The sequence below is a fragment of the Diadema setosum genome, chromosome 13 (genome assembly GCF_964275005.1).
Source record: "Diadema setosum chromosome 13, eeDiaSeto1, whole genome shotgun sequence".
NCBI lineage: Eukaryota > Metazoa > Echinodermata > Echinoidea > Diadematoida > Diadematidae > Diadema > Diadema setosum.
This window is the reverse complement of record NC_092697.1, coordinates 36,391,909-36,409,812: the sequence shown is the minus strand read 5'-3', so window position 1 is coordinate 36,409,812 and position 17,904 is coordinate 36,391,909. Positions and strand designations below refer to the sequence as shown.

Genomic DNA, 17,904 nt, shown 5'->3' with positions numbered 1-17,904 from the left:
AATTCAGATAAATTATATTATCGTCACTTCGAACCATCATACCATTTCAGTGACATCAGAAAGCTTGTTAAGGAAAGAATGACTACTGCTACGTGCAGACACAAGGACTGCAAACCTTCATTTTGTTAGTTTCAATGTATTGTGATGTTTTGGGGTTCGCAATGGTGAAGTAAGCGGGGGAAAGGGCGGAATTTTCTAAAACATAATATTCACGATATTCGTAATATTTTTTTTCGCACAAACCAGAGGCACATTAATGACTTGATGACATGATTACTAAGGTGTATTTAGGTACAATGTAAAGATCATATCTAATGGTTGCGACAAATGCCTGAATTTGATAAAAACACGAATAACTTACAACTCCATAACTTCTTAACCCGATTTTGAGGACCGTCGTACAAGTCTGCTTTTTCTGATTTTGCTCTTTGCATTGTAAATCTGCTTTACCATGGTGTGGCATTGCGTTTTAAATCATTTTGCTGTTTTGTACATCTGCAATTTGTCCCATTACTTACTTCAATCCATAAAATAATGACAAGAATCATATAAACCCATAGATTATCAACCATGTCTAACGTTTTTCTTCCTAAAGATCTGAAGTGAAAGTCATTGATTTTAAGGGCATAATTTACGATTTGCAGATGAAACAAAAACCCAGCACTAGTGCTTTAAAATAGTTGTCAAATGTGAGTTAGGGATTATAAACAGCCAATGTAAAAATAAATAAATAAATAAATAATCAATGTAAGTATTATTAAATATACAAAATGTGAACGATAGTTAAAATAAAAATGTTTCCAGACTAAACCGTTTACAGTTATGGTTTAATGAGAAAAATAATGATATTTCCATGTATTTTAGGCTTTATTGAAAAAAATATGGTGGTAGGATGTTTTGTGACACAACTGACCTACACATATTCATCAAAAGTGATATCTTGAATTTCTTTTTTTTTTTAATCACTGCTCCCAAAGGTAGACATGACCTTTAATTTAATTATGCTCCTTTTCCATGACATTCTGGGGAACATTGAAGGGGAGTTTGACTTGTAATCCTGGTCGTGATGTTATGATGACCGCGAGAAACATTTTCAGTGCTCGGAGAGATGACAGTAATTAAAAATTACAAGGTGTCATCATCAGCCATCTCATTCGAAATATCAATTTGACCATAATTCAGTGCGATAGCCACGTGATTAGCAGATGTGTGCTCGGCGGGTCAGAAACTGTGGCGTCAGCAGAGCGGGAAATTATTTTCGCTTTGACCTTCTATGTAGGCCAGACTCGCTTGATCGATAGACGGGTCACAATTAAGTTTTGATCAAAATGAATGCGAACATTGAACGATAACAGCTTTGAAGAAAAACGGTTTGAAGACGATGCATGTAAAGGAATGACGAGAGTTGTAATGCTGTACACCGAAAGCAATCCAACTTCTATCTTTTTTTTTCTTTTTGAGAAATGTTTGTACCTGACTGAGACATCACATATAACAATTCTTTGACACTGCTCTTTCGTGAATAAGCTTAATGGCTCAGCATTTCGTTTAATCATGTTAATGATCTTAGTTTGAAATATCGAAAGGCTCCACACTGTACTCGGATTATTCAAAACAAAGCCATCTTTTCAGGGATCATACCTCCTAAACAAAAAGAAGGAAAGTGCAAGTGCATTTTATGCATTTACAGATATACGTGTAATCATCTACATGATATAATTTTCATATCCGCGTTGTAGTTAGATTTGATTGGTATTCAGCACTTCAGCATCAATTACAAACAGACAAAACCATGCAAGCAACTCATTTTGTCTTCATTATTTAAGTTGTTACGACACATTCATTTTTCCATCAGGAAGATGCATTGTATGAAAGCATCATATCTCAAACCGACATTTGAGTTTTGTCTCTTTAACGGCTGCGTCACACAAGAGCGTATCGAGCCAACAAATGCCCCCCAAAAAAATCAAAAATTTGAAGATACTTTCGCATCCGTTGCTAATACTAAAGTATTTGAACTTCGCAACATGCTTCACGTTCTTTGTATCCATTAGCTACTAGTATTCGTTATATTGCAGCATAATGTTCATCAAAAACTTAGTGCGCCCTGGATTTATACTACATGTCATCCTATTGTTATTCAACGTGGTTGAAGATGAACGGGTTGAGTACGTGGTTGCTAACAGATATGGCTTTTATAGACCTATTTGGTTGTAAAACCCTGCATATAAATCATGCCATTTCTGACTGAGGGCTTCCAAAAGAAGGGAAAAAAAGGTATCAATCGATTATGCAATGAGTCACGTGCACTATGTCAATGCATAAAGTAACTATTATCACAGGCATATTGAAGCCCCCCCCCCCCCCCACCAGTATGGCTGAAATAGACATTTAAAAAACAGCACCGAAATCAAACAGGTCTATAATTTTAATGTAATTGTAAACATGGTAAATGCTAATGCAGTAATTATCTCTTTAAACAAAATGCGCACTACGTAAAGCATTCTAGTTATAGTAAAGCAACAGTAATAGAAATAGTGAATGGTCATGAGTGCAATGGGATAAAGGTTTCTTCTTAAAAAATCTTTAAATCAATTAGTATACAACATTTAGTGGCGCTTTTACACCTTCCAGCTAGAATATTGCACTGCACAAACATGACATTATAATGACGTTAAATGTTGATACTACTTTATGTACGTGTAGCACATCATCCCCTTAATAACTTCTTACTCATTATTAAACAGAGAAGTGCAAATGAAATCTCTGAAACTGTTATTCTTTTTTTTTTTCCTTGTAGAAGTTTCTCAACAGTATATGGTCTGAATCACATGTTCTGTCGAAATCTGCAATATTGTTAATTCGGTCCTAGGCGATCTGATCGTCCCATTGGTTGGCGATTCTAGCAGCACACCAGGCGTGCTTAGTGACGCGAATCTTGCTCAAGGGATCTCGCTCTGGCTGTGGCCACGCGTGTCTTTTCTGTCTACAAGAAAAGTTATTTTCAAGCAATCGCTGTTGTAGAAACAGGATTCCTTTACACCGACGTTCACATCTAAAAATCAATTCGGTTTAACATTCGATGCAAATCATTTTTAAGATGCTTTTTGCTACAACGAAATAGACCAGTTTTCTTTTCTTTTTTTCTTTTTACATTTTATGCATACCTTTTTAACAAAAGGTTGTTTCTGACAATAACAAAATTTGCTCGAGTTTGCCCGACATTGCGACAACTAATGCAAACTAGATCTCAAGTACGTGTAAAAGTATAAAGTAGGTTGGTGATAGGTCATTGGAGAAAGAAATATCCATAGATTTTAAGCGTATGTCACAAGCATACTGTCAAAAATTTGTGAGCCCATTGCAAAACAAGAGAAAGTGAGATCATTGATCAGCTTGAAACCTTTACACCTTTACACCTACGTTCACATCTAAAAATTTATTCAGTATAACAGTCCATGCAAATCAATTTAAGACCGTTTTGCGACAACAAAATAGACCAGTTTTCTAAAATGTTTTTTAGAAAAAAAAAAAGAACGATTTTAAGCGTATGTCAAAAGCAAACTGTCAAAAATTTATTAGCCCATTGCAAAACAAGAGAAAGTGAGATCACAGATCAACTTGAAACCTTTACACCGACGTTCAGCTTGAAACCTGATCTCAAATGCAAATGACCATGCTAACAGTGCATAACCTTTTTATGAAGAATTGTAGTATTTCATCCCAAATGCCAATTTGATATTCGTGATCGCTGGAAACTCTCATCCTCCATCATACACAAATCTTTATTTCAAAAAAGTGAAAATAGTACTTTGTGAAACTGACCAACCATCTCTTTCATTTGATTTCCGATTTGAAAATGACACCAATTAATATTATCACTGTCAGCGATATGAGCTTGAGATGCGGGATGTCAAAGAAGAAACAGAAGGAGAAGAGGAGGAAAAAAGAAGAGGAAACTGATGGAAGAGGATAAAAAGAAGAAGAAGATTAGGTCAATGATGATGTAGGTGAAGATGTTGTCCAATAAATCTTACCAACAAGTAGCGCGAAAGTGTGAAACTCTTTTAAGGTTATTGGGAGCACTAGTCTGTGACGCGTTTGAGTGGCGCAAAACGGCGTAAAATGCTGACGATAAAGGCAGAGCATGCCACAACAGTTTAATTACGTCACTTGTTCACAGTGGCCAAAAATGTCATGAGACGTGAACCATACTTGAATGCTGCTGTACCTGGGGGTAACTCCAACAGCTTTGACCCTGCGGGACAGCTGCCACCAACTTGTTCGCGATCCATTTAACCCACTTACTGTCAGATAAGCATCCTCCTTCAAGACTTTGTACATCTCGCTGTCTATTCTGGGAGACGGTGACATGGTGATGGTTAATCGCCGAATCGCTTTGTTGCTTCGTGCTAGCTCGCGATGTGTATAAATACAGGTTAGAAGCGCTGGTAGAAACATTATCTCCTGTTTTCATCGATTCAGAAACATCCACTCCTCGTGCAAGGTAAGACTGAGGACATTCAATTCTTCAATCTTTCTTAAATAGGGATAATCACTAGTTTTGACGGCTGCAAAACTTACGTGTTTTTTTTTTCTTTTAATTTGTGTCTCAACGGTCAATCTATGTTCTTAATCTTCACGATAAGACTTATTTGTATTTTTTTTCTCTCCTTATTAATGTTTTACCTTTAATTTCTTTATCTTCTACATTCAGCATGTGTCATGTATAACTGGACGTAGCGCAATGTGTCTGTGCAACAAAATTTCTTATCTTTAATGTCTCTGAAGATCTGAAGATTCTACAAAGGGCTTTATACAGTTGTGCTTTCCAAACTTTCGTCTTCTTTTGATAAGACATACATTGGGAGAAATTCATTAATTTCCTTTGAGTGACGAAAAAGTGCAATGCTTTTATGGTAGGGATCTGCCTATTTGATTTTGTCAGTTGGAGCAGGACAGCTCTGTTGTGTATTAATGTGTTCATCTGAACGATGCAAATTACACGTTGTAGAAGCTCTGCTTTTAATAGGCCTTACTTTATCTTTTCTCGAAATTCCTACAGAACCAAATCAACCATGGGCAAGGCTCTGTTCCTCGTTCTCGCCGCCGTCCTCATCGTTGCCGTCGTCGCCGACTTCGACTTCGAAGACGACGAGACTGATCTCTTCGAGTTCGAGAAGAGAGGATCGATGATGAACAAATACAGATGTAAGTCTTGTCGATGATATATTCCGCTCTTTAATCATAACTCTTCAAGCTAATCTTAACGACATATTATGATTGCTTTGATTTTCATTGTTATATTATCATTAAATTGAATTGCCAGGACAAAACATTGCATACATTTTGATATAACATATTCACGCAAATATAATCGTATATTCATGTAGGCCTCCTTCTATTTTCTTACTAATAAGTGGGTCACATGGTAGACTTGTTTCCCACACTTACGCATTAACAGAGCCATCAAGGTTCTAAGTTGAGCCATACTTAGACGCATAGGCCCATCCAATTACGAAGAATATTTTTTAAATTTTCTTTAATTTACTTAATTTTCTAATAATTCATACTTATTGTCCCTGATGACTCTCTTTTATGACGTCACAGTAGAGCTGGGATTAAAGGTCATGATGAAATATAACCTTGTTTCTCTGACCTCTGACCTTATCTCTACAGTCTGCAAGCAGGATGGAAACAACTGCTGGTGCAACAAGAGGACAAGGAAGGTCGTCTTCTGTAATGGTGAGTAACTTAAAGCACTCTACCGTGGAATCTCGTTATAACGAGCTGTTTGGGACCACTGATATTTACTCGTTATATCAGATATCTCGCTACATAAGGGGTAAAGACAAAAAGTATATAAAAGGAATGTTACCTACCATATAACTTGTTATATCACATATCTCATCATATCCGGCATCATTTTATGGAGTCTCCACTGTATGTATGTATGTAGGCCCTGCTCTGACTTTGTGCGCTATGATGAAGAATGTTCCGATATGAAATGCTCATCTTCGACAATGATTTCAAGGATAAGTTATTGTGGATTCAATACAAAGGATACTATACTGAAGGTTAGCTTCCATCTGCATCTGTAGATGAATTTGAACCGAAAAGTTATGATTTGTGAAATCTTACTTTGGGTCATTTCCTAAGTTTTTTTTTTCCCCCATAGAGGCCATCATATCAAAGTGATTTGTAAAACTGAAACGCATGATCTGAAAGCATTGTTCGATTACTTTCATCACACTTCATCAAGAGAATATAGGCCCTACATCAACTTTCATTTTCTACCTACATTCAGTGTTGAAGTCATAAACTTGTAGGAAGGTTACACTCTTTTTTCGGCTTTTAGTGACAAACTTTGGAGATCTATATAACATTAACAATTTATATAGGTCATTCTAATACACAAAATATGAGTAGAGGTACTATATATTTCTTTAACGGTAATAAAAGTGTGTCACAAAAAGGACCTGAATTCGTCAAACGTGAACTATTTTATTAGCTTCCACCGGTGATGGCCTAAATCCATAGAGTTTGGAAAGGCAGTACAGGCAAAACCACAATTCACTGATTCACATGTTTTTACTTTCCATGATAGCAACAATTTCTTGGCATATTCTCCTCGTGGGAAAAAAAATAGTGTCTAAAAATACAATTCCACACTGTCTTCGTCTTTGATTTTTAAGAAGAAAGTGGTGAAGCAATAACATCTTCACATGACATGTGGTTGCTGTTAATTTCACTTCGGAAGTTATTCTGGAGGTCTCATCTCCATGAAATGTCATGGATTGTGTAATTTCATTTTTTTTTCTAAGTTAAGGGGAAGTTCCATTTTGATATTACGTTGCTTTGTATGACAAAAGAAAATCAGTGAAGCGAATCGGTGACTTTTTTTTTGGACATAAATCAGAAACACACAGAAAAAGTTATAAGTTAAGAGATTGTGACAAATTGGAAATTTTGTGTGTTCTAGCCGTTCAGCAGCTCTTAATTCGTTTTACACACACAAATTAAACTAATTTTCAATTTACTCAAATATTTGGGCACAACCCGTACTTATCCGCTGAAGACAACACGCCAAAACGTATTGATCTCATGATATACGAAGAACAGGTCTGACGAATATTTTTTCAAAGTGACAACTACAGTAGTAACTTGTGATTCGTACGTGCTGTCTATCTATGTTTTTATATGAATGTATGTTTTAAAAAAGAACAAAAACAAACAAACAATACCTGTGGTTGTCGCTGTGATGAATTCTTTTACTTTTTGAAAGGCCCAGATGAAAAAAAAAATACTCAACTATAGGTGTCATAGTCACAATTTCATTACGGCGAGTTCTGTAATTCTTAAGCATAACCATAAGGAGCCATAATTGAATCCTATGAGGAACAAAAAACAATCAGTTTCATCGATTCTAATTTGCGAGATAGCTGCAGGTGAATTGTAGGCCTATTTTTATGTATTATTTCATAACAATCATTGCTTGGCGACTCGTAGACAATAATGTCATCATTTTTTGTCTTTTGTTTCCTTTTCTGTCGCCAGGAGGTAATGTTTAAAGGTCCGCTGTGATCGCGCTCCTCCTCCTTCGCGCATTCGTCGGAATCGACGTCGACCCTGAACACCTCAACAACAGACCAAGAATCCCCTCTACAGACCAAATCAAGCAGACTCCATAAAATCTCTATTTTTGTATGAAACACACCACCGACTATGAACAACGTATCAAGGCCCCTTTAACTCATCGTGTCATTTGCGGCTGAATCACTCACCTGCATTATATTCATAACCCCTCTCTTGAAAAATAAATCCCTAAGTTCCCGCCCTAAACAAGTCTGTGATTACTCTTTTCATTGGAATTTGTGCGAATGTGCTGTGTGGCGAAGAAACTGAGGGAGCGAAACGATGGCAATATGGTTCTCTCAATTCAAAGATAATACTAAGAGATTGTGTATGGTGATTCTTTATATTGACGGGTTTGTGTCGTCTGGTCAACCCAATCTTCATTTCATTTCATTTCATTTTTTCTATTTCTTAAAAAAAAAAAGAAGATAAATATTCGCAGTCATAAACACTACATAATTGGCTGAATACAAAACATTTCAGATATTTACAATCAGCACGTGAACTGTTATATGATAAGGTACCGTAACAAAGCCATGTAGAAGTAATTAACGTTTTATTAATGTGTGATTACACAGGCTGCTGGAAATAGAGGGTACAGCTAAACAATAGAGAAAAGTAATATGCGGACTTTATAGGCATTTCGATTTTAATACACGAGATAAAATGAACAGAGAATGAGAGAATGAGAAAGAGATATAAGGGAGAGAGGGAGAGAGACGGAAAGTAAAATGCATACATTGCTAATAATAACATGAAGGGGATGAGACCGGAGTGCAAAAGGGGGAATTGAGTGACACTGTTAAAAAAAGAGAGAATTGCATGATCACGCCTATAGTGGGCGTTAGTAAGCACGTGATATTGGAGTTTATGACAAACATAAACCTATATTCCATTTCATCTGCTAAGCCTGTGAGCGCAGGTAGATTTGTTCGCATGTGACTACTTGGGCTGTGCCCCCCCCCCCATCCCCAACACCTCCCCCCCCCCCCCGCGAAACACGCATACGCACAACAAAACAGAAAATGGATGTACCAATCCATACCAACAAGACACCAACAAAAGTACAGCAAGCAGGTTTAACAGGCAGACAGACAGACAGAAACACACACACACACACATACACACACAAAACAAACAAACTCTTGGTTAAACAGTCAGCAAATAAAACCTGATCCACAGCATTCTCTCGTGGTAGTCTGTCATTATTTGTTATCCACTGTCATTATTGCAACAACAATTAAATTATAATGCTTTTCTTCAGATGTACGGATTCGTCAACCCCCCCCCCCCCGCTTTAAAAAAAAAAAACCAAAACAAAACAAAGCAAAACAAACATGCAAAAATGAAAAAAGAACACGTATCTACCATACAGGACTTATAATAATCTGCATCGACATGATCGAGGAAGTTTTAATAGGTTTAATCTATGACTTACCCTTCACACCAATACCTGAATATCTGAAGACGCTATTCATCTGCCGATCATGGCGCTTTTATTGTAATCTTGAACGATAACCACCTTAACAGCACAAGTTGTTGTTTGGCATATTTTCGTATATTTGCTTACAAATAACATACATACAGACATATAGATATATGTATATATACATATGTATATATATATATATATATATATATATATATATATACATATATAGATAGATATATGTTTATGTATGTATGTAAATATATATATATATATATATGTATATATATATATATATATATATATGTATATATATAATATATATATATATATATACATATATACATTATTATATAGGCCGTAGATGTAGTTTATGCAAAAAAAAAAAAAAAAAAAAAAGCCCGAATCTGCAGAGGTTATTTTTTGATGTCTTGTGGATTGGGTTAGAAATTCCTAACCCCCCCCCCCCTTATCTCTCTCTCTCCCTCTCTCTTGTCCTTTTCACTTGTTAGATAATCAATTAGATAAGAATATCTGTCTTTCTTGTCAGTGTTGTCCAGAGTTTCTGGAGTTTAATACCTAACAGTTTTTTTCTTGTTTTTTTTTTTACTACGTATATACATTTACAATATCTGAATCAGAGGATGGTCCTGTTACGTGGTTTTGAGAGGTTTGATAGTTTGACCAAGGAGGTACTAGCTTTAGTACCTCCTTGGTTTGACGGGTTCTGCAGCTTGTCCTATAAAGATAAGGCAACCGGTTTTTATGACGTTCGTTCACGTATTTCAGAGAAGCAACAACATCCGAAACTATCACTTAAGTCAAGATTCAATATTCAAATTTGAATTTGATAATCCATTCTTTGCCATTCTGTTATTACAGATATATTAATGTAAATATAAATGTATACACATACACACACTGCACTGACAGATTGGTGGTCAATAGCTTCTTATAATAGTATGCATGCACGTCATCGATTGATAGCACATTTACCTTGTGCATTGTCAGGCAAACATGTTATTTAATGGAAACCTTACGATAACAATACTCGATATAGTGATGGTTAATATGCCACTGGAAAAATAGGAAGCATCATTGTGATTATAATGTTACGAAAGATGAACAGACACTCCATAAAATTGCGCGGTACCACGAACACACAGGAAGAAAAAAAGCAATGGAGACATTCAGATACGTTCTACAGCGATAAAATATTCCGATGGTGTAAAGTATATCAAAGAAGAAAATACATCCATAACGTGATGATTGAGAGATTTATAGGGTAACTGGCTTTGACTGCAGTTTCACCTTCTTTTTTTTTTCTCAGAAGAAAACGTATTTCCAAGAAGAACAAAGTATTGTTGGATAGTGTCACAGCACATGTCACAATGCCCATTTCTTACACGATTTCTTTCTTTCTGGTTTGGATGATTGAGACAAATTCTCTCTGATGAGTCTTCATTAGCACCATCGTAGTCGCTTTCGTCTGGAACTCGTCACCATTTTGGTCTACGGTGCAGTGCATCTCATATAAACTTTGGGCACGCTTCAAGACTTTTTCCTCGCATCACTTTCTCTCTAGTGTTCGTTCAGGGACAATGAACTTTTCGCTCCACCCCTTTTATCTCATGCATGTCCACTCGTTTGCCCTCGATACGCACCACAAGCACCTGTAGTTCCAGAAATATTTTTCATCCTAATCCCATCATTCTATTCACTCCTTGCAGTAACTGGAAGAAAATGTCGCAGAGGTCAAGACACAGAAATCATCATCGCTCCTGTTGATCGAATCCCAAGTGAGATTGGAATACTTAAATCACCTGGCGTATCCCCGAGATATACTACAAGTTTGTCATGGTGTATCTCCGGTCAATCCCTCGGCCTTACAGGCAGACAAAGATGGTACGACAGAAACGTCACATCAGTCCTCTAAATATGTGACTAATCTCCCTGACCCGATACAAGATTGATTTCTCATAACCCACCTAGCCATGCATGGCGAGACAAAACTCTCTGGAGAAAAATCTAGCTGAAATTGGGGAGCGAGAAACGGGCGAATTCCCCAAAGAAAGTTGGACACCATCCGAAAGAATAAACTAGTCATGGTTGAGATAGCGAAGTGACAGGAATATAATTTCTTTGACTGACAACTTTAATGAAAAAATGGAGAAGTTTCGTTGACATTGAAATCCGTTCCGTTGCATACTGAATTTTGAAATGCCCTTAGACTTACTGCGCATGCCACCAGGTTCCCGTACGGAACGGGTGAAGAGGAGAGGCGCTTTCGTGTTTCCTATAAATGGGGATATCTCATCATGGAACACTAAGTGTTGGCGTCTACCACTTGGATAGCGAACTAGTTCATTTGCTTTCTCTCCATCAAAACCTCCGTCTTAAGGTAAGGAGTCTACTCTTACTTTTATAATTCACTAGTCCATTTGTTTATTGGTTGCATTGATTCTTTGTTGTAATATCGAAATACCGGATTTTGAGTTTCTAATGATTTAAAAAAAATGCTGGTATGAGATTGGGTTCTTCTCTTCCAGGAAACCGTCCAATTCTCTTTGAGTACTCGCAATTCCATTTTTTTTTCGTATCGTTGTGGTCGATGTAGATGTATTTTTTTCACTTGAGGACTGAGGTTATAAATTAATGCATTTCACTGAGTTCATTTTGCCTTATCGCTATCGCCATTTACTTCCGAAGTCGGAATCACTTAGGTGATGTATGTTGCACTATATGAGCTCATTTAATACCTTTTCACTTTAATGAGATCAGAGAATAGTGTGTATCATTGTCAATTATGTATCTGAACTAAATTCCAAATCTGGTATAGTGCTGCTAACGACTCAACGACACGGTGGTCGTAGTAGAATTGAAATTGATGCGTGTATCGAGTGTTTCAAATCCATGCTCTAATAATAATTGAAATAATTCGAATGGTCTTTATAAGTGAATTTAGGGATTTCCGTTTAACCTTGAGGATTATATTTCAGCAATTGTTTGATACATCCATCTCCATTTGGTTATGCACTGAAATAACGTCAAGTAAGTTATTTTGGTGCGAGCCCGACACCCATTAGTCATACAGCCCATGAGTCCTACACAGCCCATGAGTTCGACGCTGAGCAAACAAGGCCCAAGAGACCGACACATTAAGCCCCGAGTTGTCGTGTCGAACTCGTGGGCTGTTTTACCTTTAGTGTCGAACTCATGGGTTGTATGGCTCATGGGCTGTACGACTCATTGACCTGTTTTTCGGTGTCGAACGTATGACTCGTGAGTGTCGGTTTCGTGGGATGACCCCAGTTATTTGTTGAAGATGAATTTTGTAAACAAAATATACCCAGAATCGTGTAATCTGTGAGAAATTGCGCAAGCCTCGGAAAGTTGTGGTGACAAAAGATGTTAAAGAATAATGCGTTTCATTGTCAAGCACGCGACCTACAGCTACAACATTTTAATGATGTTTTCTGTGAATTTATGTTATCGTATTTACACATTTCAGTTACAGCACACATCGCTTTAAAACATGACAGGCACTCAAATTGTGCATCGCAATTGCAAACGTAATCAGGCACGTGGCATGAAATCAACACGTGCGTGGCTGTATGTCTTCTGTTGTATAACAAAAAAAAAATGTATAAATAACTACATTTTCCTTTTGCTTTTGTTCGGGCTTTCTGTTTAAATTATATAAACAAATATTTAATCTCATTGTTTTCAGTGCGAGATTATAGGCTTTATATTTGATATTTATTACTGCTACATCGCTCACCTGAAATTTTGACAGTTATCAAATAGTACTGCTGTATCGTTTAGGTTCTCTATCAAAACTACCTCATCAGCAAAATGCTCTGAAGATTGATAAATTATGTTCACGGCTCTCGTTCAATCCATCAATAATAAAAATTCATAATAATTATTCATATGGTAAAGGGTAGGACTATAGTAATTTTGTTTCGTTGCACAAAAGTAAGTGGAAGTTTATGCATTGATATGACTGTGTGTGGTCTTGACGCCAGAACTCCGGAATGGCTTCGAAAACGATCCTGTTTCTTCTTGGCGTCATCGCCTTCGTGGCTGTTGCCCGCGCCTTGGAGTTGGACGCCGACGAGGGCGACGAAGATTTCGAGCTGGAGATGATCAAGAGAGATCCAGAGATGATGGATTTCCTGCTGGCCGAGAAAAGAGGAAGGAACATGAAGAAGTACAAAAGTAAGATATTATATTATATCATATTACATTATATCATATTATATTATATTATATTATATTATATTGTATTATATTATATTATATTATATTATATTGTATTATATTATATTATATTATATTATATTATATTATATTATATTATATATATTATGTTATATTATATTATATTGTATTATATTATATTATATTATATTATATTATATTATATATATTATGTTATATTATATTATATTGTATTATATTATATTATATTATATTATATTATATATATTATGTTATAAACGTCCGCCTTCATTATACTCATCAATTCCTAAATTTTTCACTATTTCATTTCGTCGATCCGTGTCTATCAATTGCGCTTCGATGTACATGTCATCCAATAGACACACATTCATGTATAGTTGTTGTTCCGTGCTGTAAACGTATATGAGAAGGTTTCTTGTCGGAAATAATGCTGGTTTCGTAGGTTTGCATGCTTTAAACGCACAACAAAGAGCAAGCAGTGCATTAGGGGCTCAAAACCTGTATAGTGCGTTGCCGAATTATAAGGACACGTGCTTTTAAAAATAATGTGATAAATCCTTACTTTGATGAAGGAGTAAGCGACCATAATTGTTGAGGACCCTTGCAGATTTGTCAGTACGTACACTGTAGTTTCTTGTGCAGTTTGCCCGTACCAGTTATGATCCTCTTTATTGTCCATGAAAGCTATCTCACTATGGGTATAGAAACACTGCTGTTTGCCCCCCCCCCCCCCTTTCCTGTCTGTCTCCCTCTCTGCCTACTGGTAAAATGATTATCATCACCATCATCGCGCCAGGTTTTACATCTGACCGGAAAGGGGGGGGGGGGGCATGGAGTGCTGTTCTCCCTTGGACCATCATCAGTGTAGGCCCTATACGGACTTCATTTCCCTCCCAAGTTCAGAAAATACATGGTAGTTGTTTGATTTCTGCAATATTGAACACGCTGTCATCAGCTGTTTTTGTTTTTGTTTTTGTGGCTGGAATCCGTCTTATTCAAACGTACATGTCATTGCTCGTTTACAGCGTATCGTTGCTCAGTATACCGCCCCCCCCCCCTTTCCCAACACACACCTGACACATACCACATCAACATCTTTAAAACCATTGCATGATCCATTTCTCCTCTCATATAGTCGTGATCACAAAATAAATGAATGAATAAATGAAAAGTTAGGTGGATAAATAACTAAATAACTTGAAATAAATAAATAGATAAGTAAATAAATAAATAAATAAATAAATAAATACATAAATAAATAAGGAAGGAAAGAAACTACCAGCCCATGCCATGAACAACTCATGCAGTATATAGTTGACAGCCAGTTTCAATGATCAAAAATACATGTAATATTTCAATACACTACAATGTACTATTTGTTCTGCTTATTTCCAGCGTGCACAAGATATAACCAGCAGTGTCTGTGCGGCAGAAGGTCTGGCAGAGTCTACACGTGTTTGGGTAAGTGGAGCAGAGTCTAGAGAAGTGTATGTATATAGCGTGGTATGAATATACATACCATGTGTGTATGTCCTGTGTATATTTGTTTTTATCGTATTCTATATCTTATTTACGTATTTATTATATTCTGACATAATTATGCCTAAAATTACATACTTGTACTTGTATAAGACACAGATTTGCTGCATACGGACAAAATCATATAAATATTATGAATATATATCTATATCATACATCTATACATATATATATATATATATATATATATATATATATATATATATAAATATATATACATATATATATGTATAGATGTATGTATGTATATATATATATATATATATATATATATATATATATATATGTATATATATAATAGTACATCGTATGTATGCGATGTTTCAGCTACATTACCTTCCTTTGGAATCCCGATCGCTTACCTCACAGAATCTACAATTGTCAGTCGCTGTAAATGGGTTTCGAATGTGTGTGCGTTTGGGTTCATATGTTAACGGTGCATCTTCGCACAGAAACACAATTATTTTCTTATCTTTTATCATTATGATGTGTATGTTGCATTTGCCCTTTTTTTTTCTTTGTTTACAGGAGCGAATCCAGATACCGGAGTATAAACACCTACACTGCTTGGTTTCATATATCGATATATCACGGACTTTTGGAAATTTCACGATATATTCGATGGACTACGACTTTCTACGTTTATCTAACTGAAATACGATGTATCTTTTACAGATTTAAAAAAAAAAAGAAAAAAAGGTGAAGAATGAATTTATCAGACACGCGTCTCCCCCATTTCACCTAAGACAAATTCACTCTCATAGCAAAATTTCAAGAAACTGTTCCTTTGGAAAGTATCCAAGAATATCGCAGGATTAACTTCGGTCTTTCCAAACAGACTCTAGCTTGGTGTAAGATTTTGATTAAGATGTAAGTTTTGACCGTTAATTAATAAAACAGGAGGGTTTACTTCCGTCGTTTCGGAACCAGCAATGGTAACACAGTCTAAGGCTTTGTTGTTAAAACAACGACAAACTCCACGTGTGTATTTTGCGACTTAAGCACCACTATTATCGTGGAATGTTCCTTCATTGTGAAAACCCGCACCTGCAGAATACAATAAAGTATTCTTGACTGTCTAGCATAATATAGCAGGCGGCTATCATTGTTTGAATCTATTCGGAGTGACTCTTTGAGTTGTGCGCCATATTCTCTACTATATTCATACTAAGTGTATGTTTTCTGAGAGAATGAGATTGAGAGTACAAGTGTATAGAGGCAGAGCAAGACGGAATTAGATTAACCCCGACGCCAAGGAATTTGAACAACGTGATTAACGTTAAGGATTTTTTTTTGTGTATATATATATATATATATATATATATATATATATATATATGTGCGTGTGTGTATGTTTGTGTGTATGTATGTATGTGTGTATGCGTGTAATAGGTGTGGACAGGGATGAGTTTTAGGTATAGGTAGAGTGAGGGGGTGGGGATTGGTAGGTAGGGTGGATTTTGGGACATGGGTTATGATTTCGTGGTAATAAAAAAGGATTTCGTTTGATTAATTCAAGAATGCTTTATGAGATTTTAGTTTACTGAGGCTCTCGTGACATGCTATACTTTCATTTGTCCATTTTGTACCATTAAGCAGGCTTGCATGCATGTCATGCTGTTACTTCATTTGTATATCTTGTATGATTAAGCAGAAGTTTTTCAGTTTGATTACGTTGATTTAGTTGAGTGTTTGCATTCGTTCCATTGTGAAAACGATGGTGACATTAAACGGAATTCCAGTAAAAAAAAAAATATATAATTGAAAAAAAAAGTGTGTGTGTGTGTGTGTGTGTGCCAATCGGCACTCGAAGCGCACAAAGGGTTGATAGGAGGATGAATCGAAAGAAAGATAAACAGAAAGAAAGAGGATGGGATGGAGAGAAGTGGTTGACGTCACAGGTAGGAAGAAAGAACAAAACAAACACGACAAGCTTTACGATACGTTTTGTAATTTTAACAAACAGGTGAATACGTACACTTGTGTATAAGAGGTTTACAACAATAACGTCGATAGAACAATTCCATACAAACAACAGATGAATACGTACGCTTGTGTATGAATAAGATGTTTTACAACAATAACGTCGACAGAAGAACAATTTCATACAAACTACGATGTTACAGTATCATCAATAATAACCATAAATCAATAGCACTGGGAGACAAACGAACAAATAAACGCTAAAACTCATACGTTCTTCAGTATGATATATGTATTCTCCATTCTGCATACTTTTACAACGATTTAATAACATGGCGGAGACGTTATGTACTGTATGACATCACATAATTCATCACATACTGTATCTCGTTGGTTTGTACATACATTACATTGTATAAAAGGCGCGACTTCTCTACACAGAAGTAAGGGACGTTCCGGTACATTCTAGTATCATATCATTTTGGAGTCAAATATATTACGCGCGTATCTATTCTTTGATACGTATTTTACTGTTGTTGTTGTTGCTGTTGTTATTGCTGTTGCTGCTGCTGCCGTTGTTGCTGTAATTATTACTGTTGCGGCTTCTCTCTCCTTTTTTTTTTTTTTTTTTTTTTTTGGGGGGGGGGGGTCTTTCCCATCACACCGCGAAACTCCGCTCCTGTTTATGAAAAGTTTCCTCCTCTAAGGTTGCAAACTGTTATCGATTCGCATGAATGTGAGCTTTAACATCTTCAGTGTCAGAACTTCGTGTGTAGAAACACGGAGTTTGGGTCTAAAATATTCCGAACTGATTAGAATACATTGTACACGTACCGCATAAAACACTATGTAAAATGAGCCGTCATTCAACATCAACTTAACAAAACAAAAACAAAAAAAAACTTTTTCATCTCATCACGCTGGAACACATCTTCGACATGTATAGTAAGGTTAAAATCATACACACCCTCAGCAAAATATGCATCGCCAATACACTCGTCTTTTACTGAAACTCTTTCATACATCGATGCGATCTAAGAATTATTGTTTTTCACTTCGCTCTATGCTCTTCAATAATTCGCTTTGTTATCCTTATCTATATTAGTGCAATCTCTCGAAGAAATTTTCTTTAC

The 17,904-nt window shown here is 36.2% G+C and overlaps 1 protein-coding gene and 1 long non-coding RNA gene across 2 annotated transcripts; both read left to right on the top strand.

Moving 5' to 3' along the window:
• Positions 1-4,303: 4,303 nt before the first annotated feature.
• Positions 4,304-7,682, top strand: LOC140237008 (uncharacterized). Its single transcript, XR_011901817.1, has 4 exons — positions 4,304-4,507; positions 5,066-5,211; positions 5,680-5,745; positions 7,558-7,682. It is a non-coding gene; the product is annotated as an uncharacterized lncRNA (long non-coding RNA).
• A 3,648-nt stretch (positions 7,683-11,330) lies between these two features.
• On the top strand, positions 11,331-15,707 carry LOC140237007 (uncharacterized). The gene is made up of 4 exons (XM_072316954.1): positions 11,331-11,465; positions 13,093-13,285; positions 14,705-14,770; positions 15,377-15,707. Exons 1-4 carry the CDS (start codon positions 11,367-11,369, stop codon positions 15,400-15,402), a joined length of 384 nt encoding a protein of 127 aa, XP_072173055.1. The 5' UTR covers positions 11,331-11,366; the 3' UTR covers positions 15,403-15,707.
• Positions 15,708-17,904: the final 2,197 nt, after the last annotated feature.